The sequence below is a fragment of the Pistacia vera genome, unplaced genomic scaffold (genome assembly GCF_008641045.1).
Source record: "Pistacia vera cultivar Batoury unplaced genomic scaffold, PisVer_v2 Contig567, whole genome shotgun sequence".
Classification (NCBI taxonomy): Eukaryota; Viridiplantae; Streptophyta; class Magnoliopsida; order Sapindales; family Anacardiaceae; genus Pistacia; species Pistacia vera.
In genome coordinates this window covers 93,821-115,942 of record NW_022196409.1, presented here as the reverse complement: position 1 = coordinate 115,942, position 22,122 = coordinate 93,821, and the positions used below count along the sequence as shown (strand labels likewise).

The window sequence follows — 22,122 nt, the reverse complement described above, 5'->3', positions numbered from 1 at the left end:
TTCGATAATTTTAATGTACATAAGATCATATAATTAAAATAACAAGAAGAATTAAAGAATTGCAATTGAAAATGACCATTTAGCTTATAATGAACATTTATATTTTGGTGGAAGTTCTGAACTTTCTCTGGAACAGAAATTTTAATTCAACAATCATTAACCAATATTAAGTGCATAACTTGTTTGACGGTATGTGCATTTGCCTGGCTGTGTGTGCATCTGTCTGGCTTTTGATAAAAGTTCATACAATTCAGAGTTATTCGTGATCCTCTTAATGGCGTCTTATTTTTTCTTGGAAAATATGCATACTGCATACAGGAGAAAAAAAAAAATCTTCTAATGAATAATCTTAAGTACTTAACGTTATAAACTTTTTTTTTTTTTTTTTTGGTCTCAATACTTGCTATTCTAAGTCCCTTAAAAATCAGTTTCGCACGATTTCTGAGCTGCTGGTATTAATTTAACCACAGAATAGTATGAAGTATGAACTAACGATTTCCAATAAGAAAGGTGGATGCATGGAAAATGCTATGATCCCACTGTGCATGCAAGGGACGAATGTTAAATTAAGGAGACATCACTTCTGCAATCCACAAATGATTTGATCATGTCACCTAATTCTCTATTTTCAACATTCCCATTCACAGAAATGAAAGCTTGACCTGCAATGGATTCCCTAATAGATTCTGTTTTGGAAAGAAAAAGAAGGTATTGAGAAAATAAATAGTACCAAAGAAGCTGCATCTAAAGAAAGACTGAAATGTGCTCTTTTTATTCTTTCTACATTCCTTTATCCAAACATGTTGCAATTGAGATTCAGCCATCTCCCACCAAGCATCAGCAATCAATGAGTGGCTTGTCGTTTTTCTAATTCCCAATTTGAGCTTTCTGGTTTATCAAAAAACTTCCCCCAACCAAAAAAAAAAAAAAAAAAAAGAAAATAAAGAAGGGGTTTTAACTTACCCACTGTAATTATCAATTATGAACCCCGGCGACACTCCAGCTGCTTGGTATTCTCTAGTAGTACCTGCCAAGCAATTCAATCAATAATCCTAACAATTCATGCAAGTAATAGTCAAGTACGTTGTTTAGGGAATTAATGAAGCAAATCAACATATGAATACCATTAGCAATAATTATAACACACAGGTCCCAGAAGACAATCAAACTAAATTCACAAAATCAAGACAACAAAAATTATGAACAGAAAAAATAAGTTTTTACTTCTCGAATATAATTTGCTACTGCCTTGCAGCCTTCAGTAGCAAGTTGCATGACATCTTCAAATGTATCAGTTGGTAACTTAGCATCCATCTGTGTCAGGAAAACATCAGAAATGAGAGCTCTAGGAATAATTTTTTTTCCAAATAACTTGAAACCTCTGATAATCAACATATGCATAAACCTCAATGATGAGATAATAACGGTACAAGAAACAAAGGATACAATGTCAACAGTTAAGATTACATTCCACACTTCAAAAACATTACAAAACTGTGAGAGAAACTAGAATGACAAAAGTGTTCAAAAGAACTTGAACCAGAACCGATATATCTTGTTCAACTAATTGTGATTAATAGAAGTATGTTCTGCTTTAGTTTGAAATTATTTTACCACCAGCTAGCGACACAACATCAATCATTCATCAACGGACACCAAATTCCTTAAAGATCTGACATGACAGCCTGAGAGAAGGGTTTGGCCTAAACCTGGCTAAAAGAGATTCCGCAATTACAGAGAAAAGAAAGAGAAAAGATTCTAGCAGAGAGACTTAAATTCACGCCATCTGAAAAAGATCAAATGCTAATAACTGGCATGGTTTTAAACGACTGTAGCATAAAGGAAGCACCTTCTTTCTTTTATTTGATTACCATGTGAACCAGGGTTTGTGATTGGGAGTTTGTCAAACAAATTTCAAGAAAGGATCAACATTCAGTTCTTTGCAACCACATGCTGTATAAATGAAACCCAACGGGTTGATCGAGAAAGATCTCTTGTTCTTGTTATAAGATCGTGTGATTGGACAGTACATGAACCCAACTCCATACATCTGAGATTTGAAACTATATTGCAAGACTCGAAAATTTCATGAGCACAGTCATAAACAAGAAAAGCAGAATTTTAGACAAAAACCTGAAGGAGAGTAACTTTGTCCAATGTAGGTAGAATGCCTACAGTGACATCAGGACCTCCAGCACTATCTTCAACATAATTCAAATCTGCCCACATCACAAATCTTCAGTATGGTAATCAAGTGTACAAAAATTAATACCATACCATATAATAACTAATTGAAAAACAAATCATACTGCTTCAAGAGAACGATGAGGAAAATGACCATACCAAGAAGAGGAGTACTATTGAGGTATCCAGCACTACAGGAAGTAACAATATCACGCATTGGAATCCCAGCATCTGCAAGAGCTAATGTTGCAGCATTAATACATGCAGATCGAGTTCCTACAGACAACAAGTCCCAAATCAACAAGAAATTCTTTCTTCTTTTTCATGGAAAATGAGCCCTAACACTAACACTTTAGCAGCTGTTTAGAATTAAATGAAACTGCTAGTCCTAAGCGATTTTTGCTGCCGATCAATAGAGAGGGTAGCAAACAATGTTCACATAGTCAATGCCACCCCAAGACTGATCAAGTTTGGGTTAATCCAGTTAAGGGTGGTGAAAAAGGGACAAAGAACTTAAGAGACCCAAAGAAAGAGGGCAAGGTGAGACAGGGTAAGACATTTGAAAGATTTACTACAGTTTAGAACTTTAGGAGAATATGTCAACTGTACTTCATATTAGTCTCTTCGACCTCTTTCATATACATAAATCAGCTCTTATGTCTGCTTATGTTTCTTTTTCAATGAAGAAAAATAAAGTAATAGAAATGGAAGTCTGCAAGTCCACCATCACCAATTGCGAGGCAAGGGTTACCTCATAGAAAGTCTACATGGAGCAACCACATTACCCCTTTAACTAATGAAATACACACTAGTTCACTAATAAACCAAGTACAATGAAATCTGAAATTATTTTTTCCAGTTTCCATTCCATTAGCTCAAAGTATATAAATTCACAGTCATATAGTTACGAATGAGTTACCTCCATCTGCTTGTAGAACTTGTACAAAAATATCTATCTGCAGATCAACAAATAAGTATTTAGAAAAAACCAATCCTGTTTAGGAACTAGAAAGGGTTCCCAGTGACCTGTAACATACCTGAGAACGAGGCATTAAATTGGTCAATATGCATGCTTCCATTGTCTGACGAATAACAAGAGATATCTCTGTTGATCGCCTAGATGTACCATGAAATCAGTCATGTATTGAACAACAAAATATACTCCTAAAATGATATTCATCAATTAAATTGTACAAAAAGCAAAGTAATTGTTCAAAACAAATCACAGATACATCAAAAAGCTCTAAAACTTAGTGCTAACAACAAGTTCCAAAACAAACACAAATGTCAATTCCTCCATGAGTAAAAATTCACTCTTTTTAGACTATTTTTCCAAAAACCCTTAAAATCAACCATCATTTAGGCAAACCCAGTGAACCTCAGATTAAAAAATTACAAGTCAAACTTAATCCATATTCCGGTGCATGTACAGTCAATTTACCACCCAATTCAATACATGCAAGCAAGTTGCATAATTGTAAATTAAGTTTTAACATATGAAAGACTATAAAGAATATGTTCCAACCTGTCACCCTTTGGTTTTCTCATACGATCTCCAGTACTAAAATTAGCCATGCTGTACTCACAGCGCACCTGAGAAATATACAAATACAGATGATCAGAGTTATTTAAATTAAGACATTAGAAGTTTTACTGAGAATGTTACCAATGCTTGGTCAGTAATTTGCTGGCTCCTATTTTGAACCTGAAAAACACAGTAAATTGCTTACAGAATGAGCATCACTTTTGACCTATTCACACACACAACACAAAGAGAGAGAGACAGAGAGAGACAGAGACAGAGAGACAGAGACAGAAGGGTACCTCTCTAGGACCATAGACAGCAGCAATGACTTTTGTGTTACCCATCTCAAACATAGCAGAACTAGAAATCATGAGGCAAAGTAAATTAAAATAGAAATTAATGTGGAAACAAATAATTAAAAGAAAAGGTGGTAAATTACCCATCTGCTTTGGCAACGACACCAATCTCAGCACATAGTTGCCTCATCTATGATTGTGAAAACAAATATAAAATTTAATATTGGAACAATTAGCATAAAAGGAACCAAATAACAAGAGAAGAGATTTATACTTCCATAGGGCGGCGACCATCTAATCGAAGTCCTTCAGGGCTTACATATTCCATCTCTATCAACTATGTGAAAGTGGAGACAGGATAGAACAATTGAGGATTAGTTTCTACTTCACAAAAAAACCTTTATCTGAGTTGTTACAATAGAAGCTTGAAGACCGCTATATGATCCAAATGAAAATTCTTTAATACAGATATTTCAGTTTCAAAGCAATGTTTTAATAACCAGCCCAGGATGAAACCCAGCAAAGTGGCCAGGTATCGGGTTGAACCAGTCCAACATGAAAAAAAAAAATCCTATGACAAAATAAAAAAAATGCAGATTGTAGTTCATTTCAACATGAAAAAAATCCAACATGAAAAAAAAAAATCCTATGACAAAATAAAAAAAATGCAGATTGTAGTTCATTTCAACATGAAAAAAATCCAACATGAAAAAAAAAAAATGCAGATTGCAGTCTTGCAAACTGCAAACTCCACATATTTACGAACTTACAAAACCAATATCCATCATTCTTATGCATTACAAACTTACAAAAATTGCATTACGAACTTGAACACTGTTCTAACACTCAACATCTATCATTCTGATGCACATATTTACTTGGACATGTTTTCTAATAGCAATTTATTAATTTATTAAATTTGTGTTGGGAAGAATAATAGTAAAACCATCTACATAGCCATAAGAAAAACCAATATCCAACAAAATTTCTCTGCATTGAAGTCTCTCTTCCATTCTACAATTCTAAGAGCTTCATTCACAACACTAATCTAACCAGCAGTCCATTCTCCTCGATTACTTTTCTGTTTGCTATAACTCTAAAAAAATCCAAAAAAAAAAAAAAAAAAATATCATCATTCATCAACATTATGAAATCATACTCAACACCATCGCAATTCTCCCAGTTAACAACATACATTATTACAAATTTTATTAAAAAAAAAAATATATATATATATATATATTACCTGGTTAAACCAACTCGTGGAGGCGACAAACGTCACAACAGGTTGCCGTTATCAAGCAGAGACTAAGGATTTCGAAGATTGAGAATCGAAAGGATTCTGTTTTGTTAATTTCACTCAAAGTTTAGTAAATTAGGATTCAAGAATCGTCCAAAGACGAAGGGTTTTGCAGATTGAGATTCGAAAGCAGACAAAGTGAAGATGAAATGAGACGGGTACCTCGTCGGACGGCGACTGCAGTGCTGCCGGCGGCGGTGGTCGATCGAAGAAAGCGACACTGGAAGAGAGGGGTTCGATGTCAATTGAAAATGGTACAGGGATTTAGAAAATTAGAATTGGTGAAGGGGAATAAGAGTTAACCCGGTTTTGGGTTAAAAGGTTGGACCGGACGTTGGCTACAATAACACCGGTCCAACCATTAGTTTTGGGGAATCTTTTTGCTTGAAAATTGAAGGCTTCGTTTGTTACGTTATTGGATAAAATTTATATTTTTTAATTTCTTGTAAATCTCTTTAAATTTATTAATTTAACTTAATACCTCTAAATATTTTTTTTATAAATTACAAAAACATTTCGATCACCCTCTAGCGGTGATGGCTGGCTATCCGTATTTAATGGATAGATTGTGGGTGTTTTTGTTAATTTTTAATATTTTATTATAAGGGTGTTTAGTAAATAAACAAACATAGGGGGTATTTTGTTAATTTCCAAATGCTACATCATAATACCCGTTCAATTTAACTTTTTTTCAAAATATTATTCTAAAAACTATCAGAATAATGAACCAAACGGACCCGAAATGTTACTTGTAAGAAGGTGAACTCATGTGAGGAGTGTGTTCAGAGGAGCAGGAGGTATTTGAGAGGGAGATTAGAATTTAGAAGGCTACGAGCCTTGTACCAACAGCAACCACCACCATCTTCTAGTCATCGACGCTCTAGCAGTAGAGACCAGTTTGCGAAGCTATCCTTCAATTAGTGTTTAAAATTTTAAATATTGTTTAGGAATCAATTAATTGCAATCATGTAGTAGGAGTGACCTACGTGCTTATGACTTTGTTTCCCAGGAAATCCGTGCAGCGGAAGATCTTGAATTTGAGACTTTCTACACCAAAAATATTCTTTTAAACGAGGGTTTTCGTGCTTGGATGGCGGCTCAAGATCAACCTCATGAAAACCTTAAAGTATTTCTATACGACAGTCCTATTTCCAAACAAGAAATATAACTAAAATTTTCTAGTGAAGTATCGTAGACGTCCAAAGATTTAGTTTAGATTTTTACAATACAAGATTTTCATGTTAGAAGTATGATAAGACATTTTCCTTAGATTTAATTATCTGCTTTTTAGATTTTTAATAATGTCTGTAATTTTTATCTTAGTGTTCCACTAAATAGGACTCTATCTAACAAATATTGATAACTTATAATCTTATATCAGATCTAACATGATTAAAAAATTTATAATCATTAAGAAATAATTGCTTATACTCTATGAAAATGAAACTCTTTAATGAGAAACAATAATGTTAGGTCCATAACCCAATCTTACAACTCTTGACATAACATCTTGTAATTAAGCTATCCAATTGCGAGTTGAGCAATTACGAACTGTCACGTAAAAGGTTGTGAGATATTATTACTGAATGAGAATTGAAAACTCATTTCAATGAGTCAATTGGGGTCATTTAATTGGTTGCCAACTTTGAATGAACTTAGACCAATAAACCAACGAGTAATACTATATTTACACTACTCTTTTACACCATTTTTATTACATCATGATGTGGCATATGTCACAATCACACAAATTCTATTATACTATTAAAAATTAAAAACAATTAAAAATTTATGTGGTTGTAACATATGACACGTCATGATGTAATGAAAATGGTATAAAAAAGTGGTGTAAATATAATATTAATCTGAACCAAATTTCTCCACAGACACGACAAGATATATTAGTAAAGTCATGTACAACGAGACAAGTCTTTGCCTCAAGTAAAATCTGCATTGATTAGAGCCATTGAACAATAAAAAATCTTATCATATTTTATGAGATTTTTTCTTCAAGAAATTAAGAATTTCAAAATTATATATATATATATACTGAATTTAGTCTGTTTTTATTTTCGTGTAGCATCTTAAAAGGATAAAATAAAATAAAAAATTCTACTTTATACAATTTTATTAACCTTTGGTCTTCCCTGTAATGTAACATCCAAGTTTAGCTCTTGTGTTGGACCCAAGTATCATTCACGGCATAGACCAAGATACCAATTTTCCTCACCATATAACATGGCAAGGAAGTTTTTAAGTCATTAGATCCATTGAAAAATAAAAAATCGTATTATATTTTATGAGATTTTTTTCTTCACTAAACTAATGTATGGTCCTAATTAAAGATCCACAAAGCCCTTTTACAATCAGCACTGATAGGTGGGTGGCAGACTGGCCATTTGCATTAGACTGCTTCAATATTTCTATGCACACTACATGACTTGTCGCCTTTGGTGAGTGCCTATAAGTTCATAGGCTGTGAAGCTATCTTGTCAAGTTGGGTTTTCTTAATTTTATAGTTCAATGCTGAGTCGAATAGTTTTTTGCTCAGTTAGCTTTTATCTCCTGCTTTTATTATGGTCAAGCCTGCTATCTTATGGTTAAGTTGCTTCTGCCAATTCTATGCTCGAAGGCAATGAAACTGATAGACCTGCATTGCTTGAATTCAAGGCTAAAGTTACTCATGATCCTCTTCAGGTTTTGAGCTCATGGAATGATTTCAATCACTTTTGTCAATGCGAGGGTGTTACATGCAGTCGGCGTCATCAAAGGGTTACTAGATTAGGTCTTCCTAATTCAAAATTGGAGGGGTCTCTATTACCATATATTGGAAATCTGACTTTTCTTAGAGTTTTGAATCTCAATGACAACAGCTTCCACAATGAAATCCCTCACAAGTTTGGCTATTTGTTTAGGTTATAATATCTAGGCTTGGAAAATAATTCATTTGGAGGGAAAATTCTTAGCAATTTATCAAGTTGTGAACCTTGAATGGGCTAGCATTGGGAATAATAAGATGGTTGGGAAACTTCCGGGGGAGCTTGGATCTTTATTAAAGCTTCTTGGACTCTATGTATTTTTCAACAATCTGTCAAGAGAAGTGCCACCTTCCTTTGGCAATTTGTCATCTCTTGAGTGTTGGGGAGATTTAATTGAATACTAGCAAATCATAAATCCCTGAAAACGAAAATACTGCGAACAAAGGACAAAAAATAATAATAATAACCACACACATAAATATAAAATTTATAGTGGTTCACTCTCCGTATGAGAGCTACGTCCACTTTGTCGTTGTGAAATTTCACTATGAAGAAGAAAAAAAATTACAAGAACTCTCAAGCTTCACAAATTGGCTCACTCACTAAACCCTATTTGCTCTCACTCTCTAATTGTGGTTTTGCCTTCTATTCAATTTGTGATATCTAACTCTAGGACTCAACCTTTTTTTATAGGTAATACATGGGACACAATTTCTAATAGGACCCAAATCCCATATCCTGATAGGAACTATATTTTAATTTCTAATACAATTATAATCATATTTCCAATTGTATTCCTAAAAGAAAACAATTCTACATAAACACAAATTAGGAAAACCTATGTCCTAATCCAACTCTAATTTGAATTGAATTTGGCTCCACAATCTCAACAATCTCCCACTTGGAGACTAATTCAACATGTTTTCAATTCTTCACTTTCATCAACAACAACATCAGCTTCTCTTTCTTCAAGTGAGAAGTCCAACTGAAGTTGTGTAACACAACTTCAGTTTCTCAATGGCAACCACCTTCGTAAACATATCAGCTGGATTTTTACTCCCTTCAATTTTCTTGAGAGCTATAACTCTTTCTTCCAAAACTAAGCATGTGAAATGGTAACGAACTTCTATGTGTTGTCCTAACATGGTCGACTGGGTTCTTTGTCAGGTGAAGTGCACTTTGACTATCACAATACAAAGCACTTCTCTCATAATTCTGAACAAATTCTTCTAGGAATCATTGTAACCATATTAGCTCCTTACTAGCTTTTGTCATAGCAACATACTCTACCTCTGTAGTAGAAAGAGCAACAATCTTCTGTAACTTTGAAACCCAAATGACCGCTGTATCACCTATTGTAAAAACATAACATGTGGCACTCTTGTGATTATCAATGGCCCAGCCATACTAGCATCCATATAACCTTGTAACTCTAAGTCTGACTTCCTAAAGCATAATGTTGAATCTGTAGTACCTTTCAAATATTTAAGAATCCACTTCACTGCTTCCCAATGTTACTTTCCTAGATTGTTCATGTACCTACTCACAACTCCCACTGCGTGTGCTATGTTTGGGCTTGTACACACCATGGCAAGTATAAGACTACCAATCTCTGATGCATAGGGTACCTTCGCTATGTATCTCACTCATGCTCTGTTGTAGGTGACCGATCTTTGGATAGTTTAAAGTGACTAGCCAAAGGAGTACTTACTGGCTTTGCTCCATCCATGTTGAACCTGTTGAGTACTTTCTTCACATACTCTTCTTGTGATATCTTCAAGAAACCTTTGGCTCTATCTCTAGTAATCCTCACGCCAAGGATTTGTTTTGCAGCTCCCAAATCCTTCATAGCAAACTCCTTTGACAATTGCCTTTTTAGCTTGTCTATTTCCTGTTTACAAGCCCCTACAATCAACATGTCATCTACATATAGTAATAAGATGATATAAGAATTACTAAGTTTCTTGAAATAACAACAATGGTCTGCTTGGCATCTTAGGAAACCGTTGCTATCAAACTTCTTTACCACTGTCTAGGCGCCTGTTTTAGCCCATATAGGCTCTTTTAAAGTTTGCACACTATTCTCTCATTTCCTTGTAATTTAAAACCTTTGCAGCTGCTGCATATAAATTTCTTCATTCGGTTCTCTATGAAGAAATGTCGTCTTTACATCTAACTGCTCAAGATGAAGGTTTTTTTTTTTTGCCACTAACCCAAGTATTGTTCTTATTGTAGTCAACTTGACAACTTGAGAGAAAATTTCAGTGTAGTCAATGACTTCTTTCTGTTGAAATCCTTTCATGACCAGTCTTGCTTTATATCGTTTGCTGCCATCATGTTCATCTTTTACTTAATAAACCCAATTGTTTTGTAATGTCTTCTTCCCTTGTGATAGCTCTGTCAATTGTCAGGTTTAATTTGTTAATAATGAGTCCATCTCATCATTCATAGCTAGCTCCTGCTTGATTGAGTCATCAACTTGCATTGCTTCCTCGTAACACTCTGGTTCACCAACATCAGTTAATAAAATATAATTCAATGAAATGGAGTACCTCTGTGGTGGTTTTATAGTCCTGAAAGATCTTCTAGGTCCAAACACAACCGTTTGTGTTTCAACTTTTGGAGTTATATTATCTTGATCTTCCTAGTCCTTGTCTTGCATGTCATTCCTTGGGAAGTCTTTCAAAGGGACTACCTCTTACTTCTTCACTTCCGTGTTTGGATTTTCTAGCTTCATGTCGAGTATATCCTTGTACATCACCTCTTCATTGAATATGACGTCTCTGCTCCTTATAATCTTGTGGTTTTGGTCATCCCAGATAACCAAACTCGGCGTCACCATAACTAATGAAAAACCATTTATTAGATTTGGCATCAAGCTTACCTCTAAGAGTAGAGTCAATGTGAACATATGCTAAACAACCAAACACTCTTAAGAAATAATAATTTACTTCTTTGCTGCTCCAAACTTTTTCTGGGATCTTGCAATTTAGCAATACAAAGGGTCCTGTATTGAGCAAGTAGATTGCAGTAGTAATTGCCTCAGCCCAGAATTTATGTAGTAGTTCATTATGCAATCTCATGCCTCTTGCAAGCTCATTTAGGGTTCTATTTATCCTTACAGTGACACCATTCTGTTGAAGAGTTGTAGGAATGGTCTTCTCCATCTTGATCCCATTATTGGCACAATATTCTTTGAACCCTTGATCAATGTACTCTCCCCCATTATCGGATCGCAAGCACTTCACCCTTAGGTTTGTCTCATTTTCAACCATGACTCTCCACTTTTTAAAAGTATTAAAAACATCATATTTATTTTTCAAAAAATAAACCCATACCTTTCTGCTTGCATCATCAATGAACGTCATATAGTACTTTACGCCTCCAAGGGATGACACAGGCGTCGGTCCCCATACGTTTGTATGAACCAACTCCAACTTCTTTGCCTTTGGTTCTCTTGCTACTTTGGAAAAACTTACTTTTCTCTATTTGCCAAATATGCTACCTTTACATAAACTATGATCAATCGACTTTAACTCTGGTAGTTTTCCCTTTGATTGAAGCTTTTTCATTCCTTTCACGCTCATATGCCCAAGTCTACAATGCCACAAACTCGAGGTAACATTCGACAACTAGAAGTCATGTAAAGTGTTCCAGTTTTATTTCCACGAGCAACCAACCATGGCTCCTTTAGTAACTTTCCATGCACCACCCAAAAAAGACACACTATGCCTTTCATCATCAAGTTGCCCAATTGATATTAGATTGCGCATCAATTTTGGTACACGCCTTACTTTATGGATTTTTCACACAAATTTGTTTACCATCTTCAACCTAACATCACCCATACCTACATTATCCAAAGGTTTGCCATCTACTAGGTATACCTTTCCATGATTTCTAGCCACATAATTTTCTAGAATTTCACAATGTGCAGTGATATGGAATGAAGCTCTTGAATCTAAAACTCAAGAGTCAATAGAACTATCAACAGATAAAAATAAAGAATCTTGTACCTTCTTAGTTATGGCATTGGCGGCGTAGTTATTTTTGTTCTCCTATTTCTTTGGTGCTTTGTAATTCCTTTGTATGTGGCCTTTGTTGCCACAATTCCAGCATTCAACTTTCTTTCCAAACCTGCACTTGCTTCTTCCATTCCTTGATTTTGATCTCCCTCTGCCTCAGTTTGAATTTCTATCCCCTGCCTCTTGTTTCAACATTCAAAGCATTCACTGCTATCTCACCCAAATCTTTCCAATGAACCTCAGCGAGAATTTTGTCTCTAACATCTGTGAGCTTTAATTTTGCGTTACCTGTTGAATTACTAATTGCTGTTCTCATAGGCTCCCAACTATTTGATAAGGAGGCCATAAGAATTAGGGCACAAACTTCTTCATCAAATTAATTTTTACAAATGACAGTTGATTAATAATTGTATTAAAATCATTCATATGCTATGTCACGGAAGCACCTTCTCTCATCTTAAAATTAAGTAATTTTTTCATAAGATGTACCTTGTATTCATAGAAGGTTTCTCATACATATCAGACAAGATCTTCATCAACCCTGTTATGGTTGTCTCATTTGCCATGTTACTTGCCACGTTCTTGGTCAATGTCAACCGAATGACTCCTAATACTTGTCTATCAAAGAGTGTCCAATCTTCATCTGACATCTTTTCATGTTTTGCTCCTAAGAGAGGTAGATGTAATTTTTTTTCCATACAGATGATCTTCAATTTGCATTTTCCATAATGCGTAAACTAGCAATTCTTAAATCCCTAAAATTGAAAATAATGCGAACAAAGGACAAAAAAACAAAATAATAACCACACACACAAACACAAGATTTATAATGGTTCATTCTCCGTATAAAAGCTACATCCACTTTGTCACTGCGAAATTTCACTATGAAGAAGAAGAAAAATTACAAGAACTCTCAAGCCTCACAAATTGGCACACTCACTAAACCCTATTTGGTGGCTCTCACTCTTTAATTGTGGTTTTGCCTTTTATTCAATTTGTAATATCTAACTCTAGGACTTAACCCCTTTTTATAGGTAATACATGGGACATAATTCCTAATAGGACTCAAATCCCATATCCTAATAGGAATTATATTTTAATTCCTAATACAATTATAATCCTATTTCCTATTGTATTCCTAAAAGAAAACAATTCTACTTAAACAAAAATTAGGAAAACCTATGTCCTAATCCAACTCTAATTTGGATTGACTTTGGCTCCACAATCTCAACATTGTGATACTTTCAACAAGTAGAAATCAATTTGAAGGAATAATTCCAACAACACTTGGCTGGTTGAAGAGGATTCAAGTTATTCAAGTAAGAGAAAATAAGCTATCAGGTACAATTCCTCCCTCAATTTATGACATATCTTCACTCATGGTTATCGGTTTTCAGTTGAACTAACTTAAAAGGAGTCTACCCTTAGACCTAGGCTTCACTTTTCCTAATCTTGTACAGCTATATGTTGGTCTCAACCAATTTACCAAACCCAATCCTCTTTCAATATCCAATGCCTCAAATCTAATGAGTCTTGAGATTGAAAGAAATAGATTTCGTAGAAAGGTGTCCACGTTGGAGAACCTACACAAACTACAAAAGGTTAGCATTTCTCTGAATGAATTAGGATATGGTAAAGAAGATGACTTGAAGTTTCTCAACTCCTTGCAAAATGCTTCGAGCTTAGAGCTACTGGCTATTAATGATAACAGATTTGGAGGTATGTTACCAGAAGTGATAGGAAATCTGTCAACCCAACTCAGAATACAAGCAGTTATGAATAATCAAATGTTTGGAAAAATCCCAATAGGAGTGGGCAATCTTGTTAACTTGAGCGCTTATATCTAGCGAGGAACCATTTCACGGGCCATATTCCCAACAATATTTGGAATCTTCAAAAGCTACATGTTATGCTGGTCCAAAAGAATAGGTTATCTAGGGATATACCATCGTCTCTAGGCAATCTAACATTGTTAACAAAATTTAGATTAGATAGAAACAACTTACAGGGGAACATTCCTTCAAGTCTTTGGGAGATGCACTAATTTAGAAGTATTAGATCTCTCTTATAACAATCTAAGTGGTGCCATACCCCCTGAAGTGATTGCTCTCTCATCCTTGTCAATTTATCTTGATCTATCTTGAAACCAATTGATTGGTTCCCTGCCCTCAAATGTTGGTGACCTTATAAATCTGGGTGGTCTATTTATATTTGAGAATAAATTGTTTGGTGAAATTCTTGATAGTTTAGGCAGTTGCATTAGCTTGCAACAACTATTCACAAATGGTATTTTTTTTCAAGCGAATATTCCATCATCCTTGAGTTCTTTGAGAGGCATTGAATATCTTGATCTTTCATCCAACAACTTGTCTAGCCAAATACCCAAATTTTTAGTGAACTTTCCTTTTTTGATGAACTTAAATTTATCTAACAACGACTTCGAGGGTGAAGTACCAATTGTGGGAGTCTTCAACAACGCTTTCACTTTCGGGAAACGATAAACTTTGTAGTGGCATAATCGAGTTACATGTACCCAATTGTCCAATCAAAAGATCAAAGCAAACTCGGTCTATTTCAAAAACAGTCAAAATTCCTATAATTGTTGGAATGTTGTTGCTGACTATGTTGTTATGTTTGATAATTATTCGTTGGTGGAGAAGAACGAAAAGAAATTCCTCTTCTATATCACCATTGTTGGCTTCACTTCTGCAAGTGTCCTATGAGAATTTGCTAAAAGCAACTACTAGGTTCTCTTCAGAAAATTTGATCAGTTCGAGGAGTTTTGGTTATGTGTATAAGGGGATCCTAGACCATAACAAAATGGTAGTGGCAATGAAGGTTCTTAACCTTCAACATCGAGGAGCTTCCAGGAGTTTCTTGGCTAAATGTGAAGCCTTGAGAAGTATCAGACATCGAAATCCTATCGAAATAATAACTACTTGTGCAAGTGTTTCTATCTAAGGAAATGATTTCAAGGCTTTGATCTATGAGTTTATGGTTAATGGAGCTTAGAGGAGTGGTTGCATCCCAATCTAACTACAAATGCATTACAAGTGGCGCCCATGAATCTAAATTTTCTCCAAAGACTCGATATTACTATCAATGTTGCTTGTGCAGTGGATTGTCTTCATAACCATGGCCAAACACCAATGGTTCATTGCAATCTCAAGCCAAGCAATGTTCTTCTTGATGATGAGTTGACAGGACATGTAGGTGACTTTGGATTGGCCAGATTCCTTCCAAAGGGCATCCATAGCCTTTCAAGTAATCAAACAAACTCCATTGGTGTAAGAGGAACTATTGGTTACGCTGCTCTAGGTAAATACTTTTAACTATTTTATCATTCCTTTAAAATGTGGTTATACAAGCTATATTATATATAGGGAGGTTTTTTGTACAAATATATGATATTTCCAATTGCAAAGTATGGTATGGGAAGCGAAGTTTCAACTCATGGTGATGTGTACAGTTATGGCATACTTTTATTGGAGACATTTACAAGGAAGAGGCCAACCAATGAGAATTTTAATGGCAATCTGAATCTTCATAATTTTGTGAAGGCAGCTATCCCTAAAGGAGTCATTGAAATAGTGGATCCAGTTCTTCTTCAAGAAACAGAAGAAGGGCAGACAAGCTTGAGAAGTCACAATGTTTAGGGTGGCTTGATTTCCATATTTGGAATTGGAGTCACTTGTTCTTCAGGGTTGCCCAGTGAAAGGACGAACATGGATGAAGTTACAACCCATTTGCATTCTATCAAGAACAAACTTCTTCAAACTCCAAGACAGTGTGAGAGACTACTGTAACTATATGAGTAATTTTCTTGTGTTTTATAATTAAATGTCTGATACAACTTCAGAATAAGGTTATGTTAAACAATTTTCAACCCGCAATATGTTATAAATGGATGTATAATTTTATTTTTTACTCATAATAAATAAATCTGGGTAGTCATCGTTTGCCCTTAGAAGGTAACTGTTCAAATTTATATTAAGAAGTGTAGTGTATGAATATTAAGCATAATCTGGAGCATATACTGTTTAAGATTTTGAGGTTAGTGTAACTGAAACATAAACCAAGTCCTGAAATTAAGAATTATTTAGTTATTATGTAGTTATGAAGTGCTTAATATAATATTTTTTTTTTTTGGAACATTAAAGTTTGTCTAAAATAACTAGGATTCAAATTAAGTATCACATAAGGCATAAAACTTTGAATTAGAATTTTGTNTCATTTTTACCTCGTAAAAAATTCCTTAGAAAATGTGGTTATACAAACTATATTATTTATAGAGAAGTTCTTTGTACAAATATATAATATTTCCAATTGCAGAGTACAGCATGGGAAGTGAGGTTTCAACTCAAGGTGATGTGTACAGTTATGGAATACTCTTATTGGAGATGTTTACAGGGAAGAGGCCGACCGATGAGATGTTTAATGGTGACATGAATCTTCATGATTTTGTTAAGACAGCTATCCTCGAACGAGTCATTGAAATAGTGGATCCAGTTCTTCTTCAGGAAATAGAAGAAGGACAGACAAGCTTGAGAAGTCACAGTGTTCGGGAGTGCTTGATTTCGATATTTGGAATTGGAGTCACTTGCTCTTCAAGGTCGCCGAGTGAAAGGACGAACATGGATGATGTTACAGCTCAACTGCATTCTATCAAGAACAGACTTCTACAAACTCCAAGACTGGGTCAGAGGCTACTGTAACTATATGAGTAATTTTCTTGCGTTTTATAATTAAATGTCCTATATAACTTCAGAATAAAGTTTGTTAAACAATGTTCAACTTACAATATGTTATAAATGGATGTAATTTTATTTTTTACCAAGTTCTGAAATAAATGATTATCTATAATAAAATAATCTTTTCAACATAATATTCATTTTCTAGAACAATTTTCGATCTTAGCCTACAACATTAAAGTTTGTCTAAACTAAGCAGCTTCAGTACTGCTTCATTGTTGGATTCAAATTAAGTATCACATACGGCAAATGATAAGACTTTGAATTAGAATTTTATTGTGGAAATATAAATTTATGAGTCAATTGGGGCCATTTTGGATGCAAACTTTGAATGAACCTGCACCAGTAAACCGAATTTCTCGTCACATAACACGGCAAGGAAATTTTTATAAAGTTATAAATATAAAGTAAGTCAAGTCCTCGTTTTATGAGGTGATTTGGTTTAATTAACATGCCACTCAAAATTGCTTTACCATCGGCTACAACGTAGGCAGTGAAGGTTTACTGCACTTATTCTACATATAAAATTTATTTGTTTGGAGATAAAAGTTTGATTTTTGAAATGGGGTGCACCCTGAAGAGATCAATTCAAATGTATGATGATTGAGGTTAGTGTGGTTTGATAATCAATGCTATGATTTGTGATAATTTTATATATACATAATATCATATAATTGAAATAACAAGAAGAATTGTAATTGAAAATGATCCTTTAGCTTATAATGAACGTTTATATTTTAGTTGAAATTCTGAACTATCTTTCTCAAAAAAAGAAATTTCAATTCAACAATCATGAACCAATAATTAGTGTCATAACTTGATTGATGGTGTGTGTGTGTGTCTGTCTGGCTTTTGACAACATTTTCAAAGGAGGTAGTTTATACAAGTCATTGCAAGGCGATTTCTCATAATTGAAACAGCAATTGGGTCTAAAAATTCCGTAGGTTTCCATATTCATACTCAAATAAACCGTACAATCCATCTTTAAGAGTTTCACAAAATCCTGAATTGGCACAAAATTTAGTTCTAAAACCTTCAATTATATTTATAAGAGATGATTATGAACCACTTTCCCTGGAATCTGAGGACTAAAGTATGGTCCCAATTAAGGATCTACAAATGCAAAGCCCTTTTAAGTGAACATTTATGTTAGGTAGATAAGTGTGAACTGGTGGAAGAATTCTGAGTTTCCAACACACATAATCGAAGGACTGATGACCAGACCGGAGTGGGGTCTTAATTAAAGATCCACAAGCCTTTTACAATGAAAAATGAAAGTAGCTAGAAGTCTACCTAGTAGCAGCCCACATCCTTAATCAATAATCCTAAAAATTCACGCAAGTAATAATCAACTATCTTGTTTAGGGAATTAATGAAGCAAATAAACATATGGATACCATTAGCAATTATTAAAACACATAGTCCCAGATGAAAATCAAACTAAATTTACAAAATAAGGACAAGGAAAGTTATGAACAGAAAAAAATAAGTTTTTACTGCTCGAATATAATTTGCTTCAGTAGCAAGTTGCATGACATCTTCAAATGTACCGGTTGGTAACCTAGCATCCATCTGTGTCAGGAAAGCATCAGAAATGAGAGCTCTAGGAAGAAATTTTTTTCCAAATAACTTGAAACCTCTGATAATCATCATATGCATAAACCTTAATGATGAGGTAATAACGGTACAAAAAACAAAGGATACAATGTCAATAGTTAAGATTACATTCCACACTTCAAAAACATTACAAAACTGTGCCAGAAACTAGAATGACAAAAGTGTTCAAAAGAACCAGTACCAGAACCAATATATCTTGTTCAACTAATTGTGATTAATAGAAGTATGTTCTGTTTTAGTTTGAATTATTTTACAATCAGCTAGAGACACAACATCAATCATTCATCAACAGATACCAAATTCCTTAAAGATCTAACATGACAGCCAGAGAGAAGGTTTTGGCCTAAACCAGGCTAAAAGAGATTAAGCAATTACAGACATATGAAAGAGGAAAGATTCTAGCACAGAAACTTAATTTCATGCCATCTGAAAAAGATAAAAAATGCTAATAACTGGTACGGTTTTAAACCACTGTAGCATAATGCAAGCACCTTCTATCTTTAATTTGATCACCATGTGAACCAGGGTTTGTGATTGAAAGTTTGTCAAACAACTTTCAAGAAAGGATCAACATTCAGTTCTTTGCAACCACACGCTGTATAAATGAAACCCAACTGTTCATATAAACCAAAAGAGCAATGTTTAATAAAGACAACACATGAACCCAACTCCATACATCTGAGACAGTCAAAAACAAGAAAAGCAGAATTTTAGACAAAAACCTGAAGGAGAGTAATTGTACAAAAAGCGAAGTAATTGTTCAAAACAAATCACAGATACATCTAAAAGCTCTAAAACTTATTGCTAACAAGTTCCAAAATAAACACAAATGTCAATTCCTCCATGAGTAACAATTCACTCTTTTTATAGTCACTTTTCCACCCATTTCAATACGTGTAAGCAATTTGTATACTGATGTGAATACTTGTAAATTAAGTTTTAAAACATATGAAAAGACTATAAAAAATATGTTCCAACCTGTCACCCTTCGGTTTTCTCATATGATCTCCAGTACTAAAATTAGCCATGCTGTACTCACAGCACACCTGAGAAACATACAAATACAGAAGATCAGAGTTATTTAAATTAAGACATTAGAAGTTTTACTGAGAATGTTACCAGTGCTTGGTCAGTAATTTGCTGGCTCTCATTCTGAACCTGAAAAACACAGTAAATTGCTTACAGAATGAGCATCACTTTTGACCTATTCACACCGACACACACACAAAGACAGAGGGGGGAGAGAGAGAGATAGCTCTCTGGGGCCATAGACAGCAGCAGTGACTTTTGTGTTCCCCATCTCAAACATAGCAGAACTAGAAATCGCACGGCAAAGTAAATAAAAATTGAAATTAATCTGGAAATAAGTAATTAAAAGAAAAGGTGGTAAATTACTCATCTGCTTTGGCAACAACACCAATCTTGGCTTGTAGTTGACTCATCTAGGATTGGATTGTGAAAACAAATATGAATTTAATATTGGAAAAATGGGTATAAAAGGAACCAAATAACGAGAGAAGAGATTTATACTTCCATAGGGTCGCGACCATCTAATCTAAGTCCTTCAGGGCTTACATATTCCATCTCTATCAACTATGTGAAAGTGCAGACAGGATAGAACAATTGAGGGTTAGTTTCCACTTCACAAAACAAGCTCTTTATCTGAGTTGTCACAATAGAAGCTTGAAGACCGCTATATGATCCAAACGGTGTGCCAAATGATTTTTTGGGGATTAACACTTACGATTGAACATTCTTTAATACAAAAATTAAATTAATGTCTTAAGGGAACCATACAAACAATCAATTAATTTAATACCTTAACGGGACAAAAATTGATGATTGAAAATTCTTTCATACCGAACATGGATACAATAAATACAATTCCCCAGCAATATTAATTTTGTTTGTCTATCTAATTCACAAAGACAAAAACCATAAAAAAGTAAAAAAGCATTCTCTTTGCGGCAATTTTCTGTAACAATTTTTCACTTCACAGAATAAAAAAACCATACAAAAGCAGAGATATAAATCAAAAAATTTTAAAAAATAAAATAACAATTTTCAGCCTTCAGGTGGCTGTCTCTGTGTCTGCGTTTAATCTGGCCGTTTTAAAGCGAGGGAGCCAAAATACCAAAATGCAATCTTTCACCACTGAACAGAAGAAAAACAACATCTTTCCAAACTAAAACTATAAATACCAAATACTCACTTCCTATTTCACTGCTTATATAAATACAGTGTCCATATTTGACAAAATGTGTTCTGGCAATATTTGACAAAATAAACAAAGCCCTAACTCTTATGAACCCTAACACAACTATCAAAAAAAAAAAGTGAAACCCAGTAAAACAAAAGGAAGAAAGGAGTAACTTACATTGCTCAAAGGTTTATGATGAAGCAGTAAAGAGAAGGGGCAAAAACCCTAAGTTCAAAAAGTTTTGTTCACCTGCCTGGCGCCTATGTCACTGTTGAGTCAGTTGAGTTACTTGAGTTGAGTTGATGAACTCTTTTGGGTTGATTGTATCATTTGAAATAAGAGTTTACTGGCATTTTCATCCCTGAGGTTTGGAGAAAATACCTTTGGTCCAACAAAATCTGAAAAAAGTCAATACAATCCCTGTCAGACTAGGGGTGAAACCGAGTTGAGTATCTGACTACTCGAACTCGACTCCAATGCTACAGTACAGAGTTTGAGTTCAAGTTCGAGTCTGGTCGATACCTTAAAGGGATACTCAAGCTCAATTAATCGAGCTTTCGAGCTCGAGCTCATGCTAGTCATAATTTAGATAAAGAGCAAATCCAAATTTAACATAATTTAGGGCTTGATTTTTCCATATTAAGATTATAAAACTGCACAAACCATACCAACAACTATAAATAAATGATCAAATCACACACCACCCGCCCACCCGCCCACACACACATCATATTTATTAGCAAGAAAATTACGCCTTTAATCTCTCACGATCCAAATAATTAAAACTCTATTATATCACACCAACAATACTCAAATCTTTGGGTAATAAAATTACCCAAATAAAATTACAACATTTTGAAAAGAAATTACATGATATATTTTGAATTACATTGAGATTGAAGAATGAAAAAAATGCTGGAAAATAGCCAGCTCAAAAGATATTTAACAGGAAAACAGACCTTTCCTTTACAATTTGAAGTATCTGGCAAAATGGACCAGAAAGCGTAGCAAGAACACGTAGACTAGATTCAAAAATGTAGAACTTAATGCTCAATGAACACAATACATTCAACATTACAGCCAGAAACAAATTAATTATTTTGCTACATTGCCACACTTGCTTGAAATCAAAGTTTGTAGAATCCCATTTTCCTGTTTTATAAGTATTTGAAACAGTGTTTAAAGGAGGCACAAACAGAATAATAAAGAGACAGTAACAGAGATCAGAAGGAAGATGCTATTCATCAAAAATGTTTTATTAGGATCCAGAAGAAACAATTATAAAGAGAGTGTATGATGAAGATATGTGAACATTGAATCTAGAAGAACTGAAACCGAGATGAATCATAAAACCAATAGTAGAGTTCGTTTTCAAAGTACCTGCGCTGAGAGCCTGAGACAAGACGAAGGAGAACGCAGAACCGTGACCGGCGACCCAACGGCAAACGGAGAAGGACACTGCAAA

At 34.4% G+C, this 22,122-nt stretch overlaps 2 protein-coding genes and 1 long non-coding RNA gene across 4 annotated transcripts in view; 1 reads left to right on the top strand and 2 right to left on the bottom strand.

Annotated features, from left to right (window-relative positions):
• LOC116108647 (probable LRR receptor-like serine/threonine-protein kinase At3g47570) overlaps window positions 1-16,833 on the top strand; it is a 39,225-nt gene extending 22,392 nt beyond the window's left edge. The window contains exon 3 of the mRNA XM_031394893.1: window positions 16,422-16,833. Coding sequence (XP_031250753.1) covers window positions 16,422-16,804 — 383 coding nt within the window. The 3' untranslated portion in view covers window positions 16,805-16,833. The remainder of the gene's footprint in view (window positions 1-16,421) is intronic.
• On the bottom strand, window positions 964-5,580 carry LOC116108625 (exosome complex component RRP41 homolog). The gene is made up of 13 exons (XM_031394872.1): window positions 5,468-5,580; window positions 5,252-5,347; window positions 4,280-4,342; window positions 4,149-4,195; window positions 4,009-4,069; window positions 3,851-3,889; window positions 3,710-3,777; window positions 3,222-3,300; window positions 3,104-3,140; window positions 2,344-2,460; window positions 2,134-2,219; window positions 1,225-1,314; window positions 964-1,027 (listed from the first exon to the last, which is right to left on the bottom strand). The coding sequence occupies exons 3-13, from the start codon at window positions 4,331-4,333 to the stop codon at window positions 980-982; spliced, it is 726 nt and encodes a 241-aa protein (XP_031250732.1). The 5' UTR covers window positions 4,334-4,342; window positions 5,252-5,347; window positions 5,468-5,580; the 3' UTR covers window positions 964-979.
• A 1,292-nt stretch (window positions 16,834-18,125) lies between the features above and the next one.
• Window positions 18,126-22,122, bottom strand: LOC116108626. Of its 2 annotated transcripts, XR_004124660.1 has the most exons (7): window positions 22,038-22,122; window positions 20,835-21,055; window positions 19,988-20,050; window positions 19,853-19,899; window positions 19,577-19,615; window positions 19,436-19,503; window positions 18,126-18,412 (listed from the first exon to the last, which is right to left on the bottom strand). It is a non-coding gene; the product is annotated as an uncharacterized LOC116108626 (long non-coding RNA). The 2 variants fall into 2 exon arrangements; XR_004124659.1 differs by lacking the exons at window positions 19,853-19,899; window positions 19,988-20,050.